The sequence below is a fragment of the Nilaparvata lugens genome, chromosome 3, assembly GCF_014356525.2.
Source record: "Nilaparvata lugens isolate BPH chromosome 3, ASM1435652v1, whole genome shotgun sequence".
Lineage (NCBI taxonomy): Eukaryota > Metazoa > Arthropoda > Insecta > Hemiptera > Delphacidae > Nilaparvata > Nilaparvata lugens.
The window spans coordinates 63614355-63631625 of NC_052506.1; the positions used below are offsets into that span (position 1 = coordinate 63614355).

The 17271-nt window shown below is 35.6% G+C and overlaps 1 protein-coding gene across 2 annotated transcripts in view; it reads left to right on the plus strand.

The window, feature by feature from the left end:
- Nucleotides 1-17271, plus strand: part of LOC120350533 (limbic system-associated membrane protein-like) — a 330692-nt gene that overhangs the window by 269498 nt on the left and 43923 nt on the right. For both annotated transcript variants that reach the window (XM_039424313.1, XM_039424312.1), the window contains exon 4: nt 11699-11820. In XM_039424313.1, the coding sequence (XP_039280247.1) occupies nt 11699-11820 (122 nt within the window). The remainder of the gene's footprint in view (nt 1-11698; nt 11821-17271) is intronic.

Consider the following 17271-nt stretch of genomic DNA (forward strand, 5'->3'; position numbering starts at 1 on the left):
TTCAAGAATTTTCACTTGATAATAATTGGTTTAATAGTAATTGCAACATCGTACAAAGTGAGGCTCTCATGCTTCATCATTGTGAAACCATTATAAAGTTGACATAAAGGTACAAAAAAAAGTTGTGTTTACTTTCTTCTCCAGTATCCAATTTGAGGACACAAATTATTAATTTGCTATAAGTAAAGTTATTTGTGGAGTATGATATTATTAAATTACTGCATCATGATCTTTTGGAGCAGGAATATACTTCCTGTCACTCAATTTCGACTCTATATAGACTGCAATCTATATTACAGTGATATTTCTATTCTTCAGTGATACTTCTGAATTTAACCACTCTTGTTAACTCATTATCGGTGAGTAGAAATCTGGTCTACATTTCCGGGTATAGAAATACAGGCCCAATTAAGCTTCCAAGAATTGCTATAACAATCACAAAGTGAAGAGTCAATGTCAACTTATGTGATGGGTTGAGATCATTATTATGAGGATGAGTTAAGGATTGCAAGGATTGGGAAATGGTTGGGCACAGGAGGGAGAATTAGATAATATGGTGAGGAAGAGAGAACATTCAAGGTAGAGCGGAAGAACAGAAATTGTGAGAAGTTCAGAGTGGGACGAAGAAGGATATCTTCCATTTATGACGGGATACAATGCTCATGAGTGTTGATAGAAGAGGAAAGAGGGAGCAATACCGTATATGAGAGTATGCCACCAAACATCTTCAGCTGCAAAACAACTCGTCCAATTAATTAGTATTCCTCATCATCGGATGTTCTCCCCTCATCCTGAAAACTCATCTAAAATGAGCGAGATCAGCGCCAACAGTAACCATCATACAAGGTGTCACTATGCGATAAGCGAAGTTACCATGACAATGGCCCAAGCGGAGACACATTAAAGTGGACTCTTATTCGCTTGTGACAAAATTAAGTAATCCATTTCTAGGTTTATCCAGAGAGTATGGAATGTACAGAATAGAATGTTACATTCCCTACTCTCTGACCTTATCAGGTTCGTTGCCAGCCATCATAAGGTCTCAACCCATTCTAAGTTTCTGTTCTGTGTGAATCTTCAACAGCAATTACATTCTTTCAATGTGCCTTTGATTGCATTACAATTTCAGTTCAGACTATTGAACTAGATCTAGGAAATTCATTACAGGTCTTGACAATAATTTTAACTTTATTCAATTTCATATCAACTTCAAGTAGAGCAAAATAGCTATCTCTGACTTCTGAAGGTCTACAATCCAATAATTAGAAAGATTTACACGTTAAAATGACTGATGTGCAACTGATGCGATGTTAATGTTTATTACGATAAGAACTTCCAGCTGCAGATTTTGAATGGTTCTCCAGGTGGGAAAATTATAACAGATTATGGACTGGAAATTAAATTGGAATGATTTTCTTTCTCTCTTTGAAAAATGATTACCAAAATAATTATCCAAGGGCTCTGTTGCTGACTGTTGACTCCGTCATGGAGATAGCTTACAATTATTTGCCATATCCACTAATTCAGTCATGTGTTCTTTTCACATAGCGGTTTTGTTTCATATATCTCTAGTTTCAGTTCAATCCAATTGAACAAATACGTGAATGAGTATTGTCCTCCAAAGTACAAATAATAACATTCATTGAGCTCTGTTCGTTATCCAGTTTCTTCCATGTTTGTTGACCGAGCGAAGTGAGGTCTAAGATTCAAGTCGATGATTTGGCATTTCTCTTAATGTTTAAATGTTCAAATGTTTATATGTTTAATAGCCGTCAGGCTCGCTTCGCTCGCCATATCCGTCTAGCCAGGGGGCTCCGCCCCCTGGACCCCCGACTGGATCGTCCAAAAATGAGATCAGCGGGCTCGCTTCGCTCGCCTGCATGTAGACCTCAGCGGAACCTCTGTACCGAATTTGAACGTATTATGTCAATTTGATCTCGAAAAATACCTGTTACTATATCGGCGTGTCTTTGGCGTACAAAATTCTTCCACCTCTGCTAAACCTGTGTACTGAATTTTTTTCAAATTTGTTTCCATCAATTATTGAAAAAGGTGAGGAAAAGCTGAGAAAAAGCTAATTCTGGGCGTATCTTTGGCGTTATTTCAAATTTCTTCTAACACAACATTATTGCACTCCAGCTGAGCTTCTGTAGTAAATTTAAACATTTTCTGTTTATTTGTTCTCGATGAAGCTGAGAAAACGCTAGAAAACGCAGATTTTGGGCGTGCCTTGGAATTTTTCCCAAATCCGTTCTTATTGCGCCTCTAAAGGGCCAACTGAACACACCTAACAAATTTGAAAAATAAATTTTTCCGCGATAAATCAGGACCTCCTAAATAGGTGTTTAGAAGGTACTGAATAAATTTGTATTTAGGAGGTCCTGGATAAATGCATTTCAATCTTCAACTTGGTGCCAACCTAACAAAGTCAACTCAACTTAATGCCAACCTGACAAAATTTTTTTTTAGTTACCAGAACAACTGTTTCGATGAGGTACTCTCTAGATTACAGTTCTATATTAACATATGGTATGGACATTTCAATTATAATTTTAAGATATTGGAATAAGAAGAATATACATGCTAAAAGACGAACTTTGAACCCTTAAAAACCACCCTTAGAGTTAAAATATCGCCAAAAGATTTCTTAGTGCGCCTCTAAAGGGCCAACTGAACATACCTACCAAATTTGAACGTTTTTGGTCCGGTAGATTTTTAGTTCTGCGAGTGAGTGAGTGAGTCAGTCAGTCAGTCAGTCAGTGAGTGCCATTTCGCTTTTATATATATAAGATATGTTTTCATGTTGCGCATTTACGTCGAAACACGGTAATAGATTTCCATGAAATTTGACAGGTATGTTCCTTTTCAAATTGCGCGTCGACGTATATACAAGGTTTTTGGAAATTTTGCATTTCAAGGATAATATAAAAGGAGAAAGGAGCCTCCTTCATAGGCCAATATTACCGTAAAAATCAGACTATAGAATTATTCATCATAAATCAGCTGTCTAGTGGGGAATAATACTACCCGTTAAAAAACATCGAACATCTTGAAAATGTATCTTTCCATTAACGTTAGTAGACAGTTGACTATAATACTACCCGTTCAAAAACATCGAACATCTTGAAAATTGTATCTTTCCATCAACGTTGTAGACAGTTGCAGCCCGACCTGATAACAGCGCTCACACTCACATTCTGGGACGACACGTCACGGTACGATATAGGACAGAAAGCTCTATGTTTATTTAGGATTTTTTCTAGACATTCTTAATTGATAAATTATTCATCAATTTTTGATAAAACATAACAACAGGTCAATGTAACTTACTGAGCGCGAGGTCTACTGTTCACAGAACTACTAGTATTCGCGTATACCCATGATAGTGACATGCTGTGTTGATAAACTCTTTGATCTACACGAGCAAATACTGTCCCAATTGATGAATCAAGAAGGATCCAACATTCAGAGATTCTCTGTTTTTATCATGATCAACTTTTTTTTTCTACATCACATTTCATTACTAATCTCCTAAGAACGCTAATTGATGATGAGCAGAGAAGTTTGTGCTTGATTAGCCTGTTTTTATCAAGCTTATTACACCTTTCAATAGAATTGTGCCAAAACAAGTTTAATCTTATTGTGAATGTCTGGTAACGTTGCATGAGAGTAAAAAAGCTTGTAATCAAGTCAAGCTTTGAATGCCAATCTTGATAGTGATGAATGTTGGTCAACAGTACAATACAATTCTCTCGGAAATGTCACTTTGAAAAAATCGTAAGCCAAACTGGATGTTTGCGAGTTGGCACGGAAAAATCTGAATGAAGAGTTTCTGCCAGTCTGATTACGGTGCAGCGACAATCAGTACAGTCGAGTGGACTGATTGTGTTCACTATTAATTTAACCTTCGTGATATTTTTTTCTTAGCCAGGTTTTGTGTACTCCTCTATATCTTTTGTTAGATCCGTGATTCTCTATATTGTTTTTCTACAAATCATTTAGTCAATTACTTCACATTGATAATTATCATTATAATTCAACATCGTATTCATTTTGACTACGACTTTTCATTTAAAATTCACTCCCACATAATATTTTACATTTGTCAAATTAAGTATTTCAATAGGGCTACTCGGATGTTTAATAGTTATCATAGAATATTGCTAGTACTGGTTGGAGAGAAAGTACTAGTAATTTTTTATTGTAATATATATTATTCCATTTATTTAACTGAGTGAGAAACGAGAAACATCACTTTATGACAGTAACAATCCAATTGAATATGGTTATTAATTCTTTTTTTCAATAAAACTGGAAATTTCTGTTCGTGTCATTCAACGTATTCTAATCGAATCAATAATCTTCATTTCTTGATACATCATTCTGATGTCATTGACCTGTAGAGGTAGGTGTGTTAGGGAGGAAAGCGTTTTCGAATAAGGAAAGTGAGGTTTAAATGATAGCGAAATTCACCTTCAGAAATCTAATTTCAACTCCATAGAAAGTAATGTTCTCTAAATTATACTCTACTTCAGTCCGGAATTCTAAGTCGGCATAATTTATCAAGAGAAGTTGAGAAGTGAGAGAGAATTCTCTCGTAACAGTTTAGCGCTGAAAATTTCACTCAGTGGAGAGATGAGACCTATCAATGTAGGGCATGGTTCATGATCATAAGTTTATTGTGATGGATGAGTATTGACTCAAATCAATCTCAAAGCAGGGAAAAATAGGATCGAATAGAGAATAGGATCGGGAATATCATTCAATATTCATAATAAGTTTTTGTTGGGATCTATGAACTGCCAATGCTGGATAACCACATCTAATGGGATGTGGAAAATCCAGAGCAAGCTGTCATTTATAATTCACTCTTCTGTACCGTTTATCAAGGATCATCATAATAATGTTCCATTCGATTGATGATTCTGCTAACTTATCAGGGAGGAATTGATATTATCAATAATTTAGTAGAGATAATAGTTGGGAATTTTTCAACTGTCTCGAGAATAACGCGATAAAAACTTCTTAGAAATATTATTATCATAATTTTATAAAATTATTTATAATAATCCATGCAATCCCAGAGAACTTTGACCCTCTTGTAGATTCATGATGAATTATTCAAGAATGCTATGATATTCCGTTTTTCTCACCAATAATTTATCATTATCCACTCAATTTTAGATATATTTTTAAAACTTTATCTGCCAATGTTAACTAATGTAGTCTAATTTATCGATTTTTACTTGACTTTCGAATAATATACTAAAATGGAGCTTGGATCTATTCTGTCAATTTCATCAATTCCGTGTTCCGAAAAATTCTCGGTATTTCCCATAAAATTTACGAGAAGGCTCAATTTTCATTTAGTGACTCATCCAACTCAACAGAAAACGAGCTTCTTTCCGTCTCTTTTGAAGAGCACTCTCACTCATCATCCGTTATCGATATCGGATTATGAAGTGATTAGGCTAGGGAGGATACCAATTACACGGCCAATATTGCCGTTTCTATAACGTATGAGGGGAGAAATGTGGGCTACTATACGATGCATAAAAGATTCTCCTCATCTCTTGTGGCCGTTGTGACGGAGATGAAAAGAGATCCACCATGACAGGATCATTGTTTAAAAAATGAACTATCTCATCTTTGCTGAAAATAAATTGTGATGGCTGCTACAGAACAATGAGAAAAAATTTGATTTGTGAAGGAAGTGATTTTCAAAAAGTCCTTATTATAATATTGCAGTCTCTCATCAGTCTTCTGGGAAATATTCATATCGAGTAATATAAACTTACGGCATTAGAATAACTATCGTTATATAAAACGTTCTATCATCATTAAAGCTGATTGAATGATGTTTTGTTAATGATAAATGATCTGCGATAATGTATTGGTTCTTGTTGATAGTCTACTACGAATCAATATTATTCATGTGATATGTGCTTATTGAAGTGATGTAACGTTTGGGGGAAAACTATGCCAACTCGCGTTTTTCATCCAAGTCATTTCCAACTCACAAAAACAAACATATTTGCTGCTGACTGACGAATAACATCCTTCCATAAAAGCCGAAAAGCCTCTTCCTAATTTTGTTTTGTGATAAAAACGTGATCAATCAATCTATATGTGTGAACTGTTCAGTCTAGCTCATATGTATGAACGCGGTGTACCTATGGTGCACTCATATTTTACAGCATGCTTATATGGAAGCCTGGAACAGACATATCGTAAAAGCATTACATGCTGGTCTCATTCAGGTCTTGCGTTTATCAAGAGTTAGGATACGGCGGTAAAAGAGGAATCTTATGAGAAATTCTAGGTGAGGTAAAACGAATATGTTTCGTGGAAGGAGCATGAGCGTTGGAAAGTGGAATATCTATATACTTAGAAAGTAGTATTAGTAGACAGATAGGGAAGAGTAGAAGGCGTGTGTGGAGAAGATGAGAAGAACAGAGGAATGAAAGGAACAAAGAATGAAAAAGTGATGTGATAGTGTGTGACGGGAAGAGAAGCCTACACCCAAAACCAATATGGGAAGAGAACATTACCGTTGGAGATGCGGCTGTAAAGAAGTAAAAAACCCCTCTAGTTTTCCGTCTGCTAGCGGAAAAATCTTCAGCCAGTTTTCCACCAAGATGATAGAGTGGAATTTTTCTTTCCTCTTTCAATTTTCCTAGCTCGCTTATCAACCTCCTTAATTTCTATGTTTTCCTCTTTTGCATGTGATGAGACATACAAAGTACCCGTGATGACAGAAAATTCAATGCAGAAGGGCTTTTATACTGGTTAGGGATCTTCCTATTTATTGCTCCATGTTTGAAAACCGGTTTCTGAATATCGGGTTGCGCACTTGTGTGATAAGAGTTGAACCTCTATGATTACTGGGAGAGAAGCTTCTCTATAGAATGAATCCATGCAGAAAATAAAACCAATATTCAAGAAAAAAGTGTAATAACTGTAAGATCACAAAGAGAAACTGATCATACAGAAATAATACATTTTTTGATGAGTATACGATTGTAGGCTATTCAGTAATGGTTAGCATTCATTATTTATGTCTTCGATCCATTTGTTACTTCGGAGCTGAAAATTCCTATGATATGTGTTTTATTGTGGATCTTATAACCTTCTTATATCTTTTCCTTTCAGAGGAATGAGATCTTAAGTAGCTCAGATTATTTAAAATTTAGAATAATCTACGTGATCATTTCTATCACATTAGAAAGAGATCATCGGAGCATGATGAGCGTGTGGAACAAAAGCCTTCGGGGAAATAGTAGTTAATATGGCTGTGGGGGGGAGGAGTTTTCAATATTGAAATGAGGGGGTCTTCTGAAGAGGAAAGTCTGTAGTGAGGGGGAGAAGTGAAGGGGATGTTTGTGAGACTATCGGAAAGAGGAGTATGCAAAGGAATGCATCAATGTGCGGCTGTCTTTTAGCTCGGCACGTTGCGTCTAGTCCTGTTCAGGAGCTAGACGTCTTGTGAAGGGGTGGGATGGGGGCTCTCGGGGCCGCTATTAAATATTATGGCCGCCCGGTTGCATTCTCTCCCGGGCACCCTCAACCTGTCCAATAAATTCTGGAATCTCCTTCTTCTTCAGTCAGTTAGAGGAACTCCCGCCTTGTTTTTTACCCTTCCGGGGGAAAGGAGGTTTTTGAGCGGGACGCCGTGACTTCTGGGGCAGAAGGGGAGCTGCTTTGCCTGCTGCCGTGAGGAGAAGGCTACTGCAGAAACATCTCACCTGGGGTCGGTCGGTTGGCTTTGCTCCCCCGTCGGTGCAGATTTATTACCCCACCAAACCTAATTGCATATACTTCGCTGTCTTTGTCTATCTCTCCTTTATTCCCTTTTCTACTCGCGTTATCATCCTTGAATAGTTCTGAATAGTCTCTTGTTCATTTAGATCTTCCAGGACAATGTTGCGACATGAATCACAAGATTCATGAATCAATGTAGTTATGCATCAGCACCCAAATACCAGGCCCTTTCTCCCTGAGTGTACACATACTTTTACCAATATTGAATCATGAATTCACTTATCGGAATATGATTGTGAAATTATAGTCAATCAACAATTAAGTTAATCATTTATATATATGTATGAGATAGATTTTTCCACTATTATAGGTCGAATAGTTCGTGATATTTTCGAGCTCAAAATGTAAGTGATTCCATCCTTTATTTTGTGAATTTGAAGCTTGTTTCATGTTTTTTACGAAAGTTTTATCATCAATCCATCCAAATTGAAAATTGTTTGTTTTCTTCTATTTTTTCAGATTGTGATTTCGTGTAGAAATTGAAATGAACATAACCTATGTATAATATTTGGACGATTTGAAATTAAATTAGGAAATTGAAAAAGTTTCAGGCGATAGCCTGTTTTTTCTTTTCCGATCCGATCATTTTATTGTTTGAGGTAACCTAATAAATGAATAATAAGTTGATGATTGATTTTTCTCACTTGGTTCATTGTGAAGGATTTGTTCATGTATATTTCTGCAATATGTAGAGCATAAAACTCAATGAATTATTTCCTGGATTATTAATTCCAGTACAACTGGAATCAATTTTTAATGTTATCAAATAATTATGAGTTTATTTTCCAGCTTGAAACACATCCAACCACTGCATTGATTGGCTTAGTGATCGCCGTAATCAAATAAAGTGATCACTTTAAGAATACACGGATGAGAATAGAAATATATATTATCTCTCTTGAATGCTTGTTTCATCTCTATTAGATACAAAGCTTCCTCCACAAGAGGATTGTTTCAATGGTTTCAAAATTCAACTATTGAAGAGCTACGATGATATTAGTGATAAAGTTCAGGGACGCAGTACATGCTCCTTCCTGAAACACAGAGCATCATTTTGGGATGATCTCTTCCATCATAGCAACTACATTACATGAAACTACTAACCTTGCTTTGGTCTCTTGATTCGAGATGTTCACGCATGATTTCCCCGTCGAGCCTTATCGATATTGGAGAACAGTCTCAAAGGTCATAGTCATACATTAGGATATATCTAATCAATGGCAACAGCTCTACCCTGGCTGGTTGTTACATTAGGCCGACGAAGATTGTATCACGTGGCTAGTTGCCATGGTTACCGATGAGTTGATGCCATTCGGCAGAGGTCTGACGATGCTCCTGTCTATTCACTGCACCGGAACCAGAGATGGGATCTGTCGGCAGCTCGTCAAATGTACCGCTGATGTAGTAGGGAGTTAAGCTGTTCAGCAGTCATGTTAGCGGTTTCATTTTCAACATATTTGTGGCGTTAACCTAGTTAAAGTCAACTAATGCATTATGCAATATGAAATTCAATAATGAATATTTTATCAACAAGGATGTCACATCATACCTACGCAGAATTTCAAGCTTGTTCATTGTATTTGTAAAATCCATTATTTCTAGGAAGAGTGATGACGGATATTTCTATATTCAATATTCATCAATGTTGCCTGTTTGAATAAATTATTATTACTCACAATGAATCACGCGTGCATCACTAACGTGAATTCTCCGGGACAAGAGATGATTTAGAGCTCCTATTTTGGTAATTCTGTCATGGAAATTCCTCTCTATTAGGTAGTTCATCTCCCAATATTTCGGTTTGAAAAATTGCGCGAGCGGTTTTCTCAACTCTGTCATTTTCATTCAAGATTACAATGTTCTGAACTCCAAAAGAAAACAACGTTTTCAAATTCTATGTTGAGACTACTGGGATATGATGGATTCTATTTTAGAAACATCCTCAAACCATTATAATGGAGAATAAATATCATGGGAGCTACGCAACCAACCAATTACCCTCCTTTTCCTAATCTGAATTTAATTAAATTTAGTTCCAAAATTCTCCTCGACTCATTATCCACGAAAAAATCAAATTTTCCATTGGTAATTAATTTCGCTAAAATTATTTCTAGTAATTTATGTCCGATCTGGACTTCCGGCAAGAATTTATCGCAGTTTGATATTGGATCATATGAAGACAGATTCACCTCAATATCTGATCGTAGTTACCCGCCAATGTATAGAAGGTATGACGCTATGCTGTGCGAGGCTTGTCAAAGTTGATATCTGCGTCGCTCCGTCATGCAAAGTTGTGTCCAATTAAGCGCCGGATCAAATGCATTCCTTCATCCTTGACAGGCGATTAAAGTGAACAGGCTCACTTGACATCTCTGTGCATAATGGAGAAGAGCTTTATCTCCATGCTATCCCATCGTACAGAGAGATGCGATCACACGTGAATGAATAAGTGGCTCAGTGGCAGAATTGATGAATGGAGGAAATGGGTCATTGAAGAGCATCGATCAGAAAGGATAGAATGTCACGCTCTGCTGATTCATTCGGAAACTGTGAAAAGTGGATATTATGACTCGAATTTAGTAATATATGTATATTTTGAAGTCGATGAATACCAATCATGTGATTTGCTTTGTATATGTTGCCCACATACTGCTCTTGACTTGTGCGTAAGAGATGGGATTGTGCGAAAGTGATTGATGAAAATGATCAAACGGCAATGGCCACTGGTCGGATTAGAAATCACGATGATAGTAGATTGGAGGCTGTAATCTCCCAGACCACTGGACCAAGCCGGTTGATCTGTTTACTTTCTCTCATTACAAATTTTCGCCACAGTTCCATAAGAGACAATCATGGGAATAGTTCAATAATATTGTTGATGATCAACATCCACATTTGTGTTCAAGTCATGAGGTTGTCTGTAATGAGAAGTTGAAGAGATAAATAACTGCGAAACAAGTTGACTATATTTCGACTGAAAAGTTATTTCCTTCTACATCAAAGGGCTTCTCCAAATCAGTATCAATGCAATTTTGTATATTAGTACCGTAATCCTATGCAATTTAGTTTAAATTTCGGGGCGCCGAGCTTCGCTTGTTATTTATTTATTGATAAACAGAACACAATTCTTCAAAATGATTGGGGAAGGACTAACAGGCACAGCCCAAAACTATTTCTTCCCGAATTTTGATTTGTACACTATAAGTAGTCAAAAAGTAGGTTATCTTCCATACACTTGAATTCAGGTCCAATTTTCAGTCCAAATATTTGAAAACAGAAAAGTTCTAATTAAGATTGTTTACAAACCAAATTGAATAACAAAATACCACTCACTAATCACTTAAAACTGTAGAATAATGATTAACTTTGAATATTATTATGATATACTCTTATTTAGAATGATGTATCATGTCATGTCAACGAATCAGATTATTTTGATCAAGTCTATTAAGATTCCTGAAAAATATTCCTCGTGAGATACGGTAAGGTGATTGATCACACAGCTGATCTCCCACACAGGCACAAGCATCTTTTGTTATCGACGGACGAAAAAATTATCATCTGTTTTCCAAGGATGAATAATTATTATCCTTTTCATGTCCTTCAGCGCGCTTTCTCAGGGATGAGACCTAGTGCAATCGAATTTCTATATCATAAACCTACTATGTTCCAAATTTTGTGAAAATCGTTAGAGCCGTTTTCGAGATCCGCTGGACATAAATAAATACTGAAATACCCAAATAAATACACGAATAATATATACAGAAATTTTTCGCCTCAAATAATAGGATATCGGGAGCTTCCGCTAAGACTGGAACAGTCTTAATCAATATGTTTAATTCAAATGTCTTATGAATGATTTTCTGTTGTATTGCAGTTCCTCCAAGGATCCACAGTGTCACATCACAAGGCAATGTAGACGTAAAGAAAGGTCAAACTGTAGTTCTGGAGTGTCGAGCATCTGGAAATCCTGTACCGAAGATTACCTGGTCGAGAAAAGTAAGTGTTTTTTTACCTTTTTTTTAACTTTCTACAGTTTTTAAAATCAGTCATACTACTGTATTACAAAACACAAAATTCAACTATCAAGAGTGTACTGTGAACTGTAGTGTTCAATGGATACATTGTCTATGAAGTGAATGGAGTCTTGCGTAGTACTTCAGTTGGAATGATCAAATTTCGATTTTCACATGCTTCTTTCTACTATTCTAATCCATTATTATTCACCTCATTTTTGTAACATAAGTTTTATTTCAAAATCAGCGCGTTTATACATTCATAAATACAATATCATTCTCAATTCATTATGAGTAATCGGAAAGGGAACAACAGGTATAAAACCGAAAACTGTACCATTCTCAAATTTTGATAGTAGTCTGAGAATATGTTTTGTTTAGAATTTTATAATTTCTGTTCAATTTTGAGTCCAGAGTATCAATAGGCCCATTAACATTTTAAACCAGAAATTCAGAATCCAGATGAATTGAAAAGCAAATTGAATGAAAATATTCAACTGTTAACTGGGAAATTTGACTGATTGAATAATTTCGAAAGGTGAAAAGAAACTCAGATCTACTTCTGAGATAACAACTGCGTATTATATGTATCTGGATGTGTCTTTAGATAAGAAATGTGATTATAACTGAGAATTCAATATGGAACTTTCTCAAAAAACTGTGAAACTCCTCAACCAGAATCAACTTCTCCAAAAATTAAATTTGCAAACAGTAATTAGGCTTTGCTGTGGGGTTGCTGCCGTTGAAATCTGTGGATCCTCAAAGACTGTAAAGTATACATTGGTTGAACTGCGGATCAAAGACGGGCTAAGGATTTCAGGAACCTTTGTTGGAGAGCAATCACAGACGTTGAGGCCGGATGGGTAAACGCTGACCCAAGCATCTCTCTATCCGTGAGAGCATCTTGTGAGCGCTTCCGTGGGTGAGAGGGTTTATTGTTGTCCAGGTTGAGGTGGTCTACGGCCACAAACACTGGCCAAAACCGACCACTTCCCCCTCCACCACCCACAACCGCCTTGTTCCTTGGACTGTGAGTATCAACAACTGCACCTCAGCTCACCATCTCACATTCAAAGTTCTCGTCTTCGAGCAAATCCTCTCTCCTACTTTTGTAGCAGTAATCCGCTGCCGAGTCGAAAACTTCGCACCCTGTCTAGTGAGCAAGAAAATAGAAAAAGAGGCAGACTCACTTTTGGATCGAGTGCTTCCACCTACTGAGTGACACTGGATGTTCAATTAAAATGTATTGTTTAACCTTATATTCAAAACATTTTCCCGAATCACCAGTTTTATCATCGTTATCTCGATGATCCTTGATACTCTCACTTATGATATATATGACAATCGTTATAACTGATTGAACTAGAAATCCCAACTAATTCCGTTGGAAGAGCTATCCATGATCTATTACAATCTTATTAACATTGATGGAAACTGGGGTTAAATTAATATAAACTCGTCTAATTTTTTCTATATTCATATTAAACATTTTTTAATAATTTATTATTGTCTAATTGGCTTTGTAGTGTAAATTGTTTGATAATATTTTGGAATATGATCCCGTAACCTATATTTTTGTACTGTGTGTTGTGTAAATTGAAATAGGAACAGTTTTGGGCTTGAGCATGTTGATACTCTCCTCAAGTGATTGTTCTAATTGTAAAAAAGAACAAATAAATGAATACATTTTTATTGGAAAAAAAAACTAAAACTGAATTGAAAACTATCATAAATAATGAAAAAATCATTCTTTTTCAATAAAGAATTGAATGAATAAACATACTTGGAAATAAATATAATATCATCATTATTGTTTGAATTCCTGTTGAAGAAGCAGTTTGTCGTTAAATCAAAATTCCACCATCACATTGCACTGAATGGAGACCAATCAAAACTTTTCTGACTATAGTCTATAATCATTATAACTTCGTTCGAATCCAGTTTGATAGAATCATTTTCATACAATTTCCACTGAACTATAGAGGATCAATAATTTATAGTCGTAACAGTATTGTTCCTGGAACGTGAGAAAGTAGAATGATTTAATGGTCTCATTATACTGATAGATTGCATTATGAGGCGATCTGAATTTTCTCTCTAACTTCCAACTTGTGCAACAAACTCAAAATACCTACATGAGTTACTTCATGATATTTGAGATCCGATGTAGTATCGAATCGACCATCTATTATAATGTTTGTATTCATGATAATAGTTATGACACTACAACCCTAATTGGAAAGTCAAGTGCTTTCTTGTGTAGCCTATGTGTGAGTATCAGTATTCAGCAGATAAATAATGGATATTTTAATAGCGTATTGAGTGGTCATAGGGAGTAGAAGCTCATGCGACTTTGGAAGCTAGAAATGCAAAATGGAACTAACTGATGGCTTGTTATCTGTGTTAACAATGCAGACAAGTAGCATAAGGTGTAATGGACGGATATGATCGTTATTATTACATTATGTAAAACTGAGTCAATCTTCGGTATGTTTGCGGATGCGAATGTAGCCTGCAGATGCACTGCACTGTATAATGCTACAGTGAAAATATCAACATGAGAATGCCCCAGCACCAGTACCGGCAGAGAGCTAGCGCAGGTGGGTCACAGCAAATAATTACGGATGCAATGCAACGCACGTGCAATGAGGGTTGTTAAACACGTCGCGATCACCAATTACACGTTCATCTCTTAAATAATCCATACATATAACTGCATCTATGGGAAGTGTGCAATTTAGCAGGTACATGGTGCATCAACAATTTTGGAGAATGGAAATTGTAAATTATAATTATTCATTGTTTCCGTTCAGTGGTCGGTATTATCAAGTGGGTGAATAACGAACAAATAATATCTCATTGAAGTTATTAACCTACATTAAGTACTCAGAGCATATTTTGTTGTTGCTATTATTCCAATCCTGAACTTCAGCCAGTGGTTTTATTTGCTCAAGGTCCATATCAAAATGGAGAACTCCTACAGTCATCAGGAATTAATGTGCTGATATATTGTTGGAGTATATCATAGGCCATTTTGTCACAGAACAGATAACACGTATCATCAAGATTTGTGAATATTATTGAAGTTATGAAGACACAATTACAATTTTTCTGCTTACTGAATTAGTACGGTTAACAAAAAATCAATAAAATAATCAATGTTTAACATAATATTATTTTTATTTATATCAATATTAATATTCAATATAATATTCGTCTTCCAACAAATGACTCTGGATAACTACTGCTACTTTCTGGTGCTACTGCATCACATTGACTGTGAGAGAAACGACAATACATGGAGTTGGATTTGAACTGATACGATAAGTGCACAAGAAGTTTACTGAAAAGTATTTTTATTGCTACATCCAATCCATTGGATAAGTTTTCAAATTCAATTCTTAATTATAATAGAGTATCATCAAACAAAGTTTCAATTGAGAGTCACACTCATGAACTGAGAATTCTTGGCACACTCTTGAGTTTTATAAATATGGAATGTAGGGAAGAGGAAGTTACAAAGACTGGGAGGAAAACAAACCATAGTAAACGGAAGAAGATTTCTTAAAAGAGCTTCACTGTATCTCTCTCTTATCTCTCATGCAGGAAAGTTTCAGTCAGGCAGTTGTGTTTTGCCCGCTGTCGCCAACAATTTCCTATTGCCGTCTCCCTCCCATCATCCATCCTTTTCACTCTTCTCGCCACTTCTCATATAATTCTTGCTTTCCTCAGCTCCTTGGAAGGTTTGCTCATACTGGCATAAATACTCTCCCCCTAACTGGAACAGAATCAGTCGCTTCTATCGTTACGCTATCAAGCAAACGAAACGAAAAATTATTATTATTTGACGAGGCCACTGAACAAGAAGGAAGCAGCAATGTCATCACTACTTTCTCCTCCTCATCCTCTTCTTTCTCTTTGTATTTCATCAAACCCCTGCTCTTCTCTTCTGTTCCAACAAAACTTGTTTGTTATCATTTTTAACAACTGTGAACTACGTCGCTTATAATTTAACATCAGCGCATTTAAAATATTATTCACGCGCAATAAAAGATTCCGGCCGCAGTTTCCTTCTCACCCTTTCTTCGTTACACACCCTCTCATTCCCACTGGTTTTCTCTTTCATCCTTCTCACGCAACGCTGACTTCAAATTTCATTCCTCTCGATGATTTCTCTCCGGAAGAAATTTGAATATTCACTGCACAGCTACTCCCCACTTTACAGTTTGAGTTTCAGAATGTATTGCTTATACGAATATAATATAGTCCTATATTTCTTGCTCTGAGTTTCGCAGCGAAAAGTGTCACGGGAAATTTTCCGGATCACACATCATTCTCTTCGCTGTATAAATACAATATTATATGGCAGGCAGCCGAATTGAATTCGAAAAATGACTTGATTCTCTGCAGTACGATGTTCCATGAGATTCCTTTTCATTCATGACGCTTTCCTTGATAGCAAATGATCTGTATGAATTCATTGAGATTTGTTATCTTTTGAATGATTTTAAATGATTACTTTACCAAGTGAGCAATATATAAATGTATTGAAATAGAAATGGCAGAACAATAATTTTTGATAGTGAATACAAGTAGCTCAATAATCATACAGAATTAAATTGATAACAAATTGTTAAGATCAGTAAACATAAAAATTTAAATGGAGAAACAGACAATTAAGATAACTGATAAACATCAAGAATCATTAGAGGCAGTTCAAAATCAATAACCATTGAGGTGTAATATGGAAAATTTATAATTGATAAACATCGAAGTTTAGTAGAGACAATTCAGTTAAGATGCACTGCATCTATGGTAATTCACACTCTTACAATAGCCTGAATACTAATCATAAGATTACAATACAATATGAGCTTGAAAAATACTGAAATTGAATTTAAAATGTGATGAATTAATATTTATAAAATTTGTAGATTACAAAATATTGTAATTGAACAAAATATATTTGATGCAATAAAAATTGCTTGTTTGTTTTAAAATCCTAAGTCAATAATAATTGTGATGATCAAACAACTAGCCTAAGCAAGTGATGTACAATATTTTACCAAGGAACCAATATTGTAATATGTTAAGTGATTCTGCAATAGTAAGTTGCATCATGAACAAGAAAAGATTATGTTCTGACAACATTCATGATTGAAAATTCAAATACTGAACTGAATGATTGAAAAAATTAATAGGTAGTCATAGTTATTCTTGTTCCATACAAAAATCTGACCTATGATGAAGCAACAAAAAATCAAAAATAGCTAAGTAAAGATCCAAGTAATAATAAACTCAACCCTAACTTATTTAAGGGATAGGAAGATAAAGGTAATTAGCAAATACAAAGATGGTAAAAATATGCAGTTACCTAGGGTTTCAACATGATAGTGGTGTTCAAGTTGGCTCCAGGAAATAGTCAAGGTAGGCT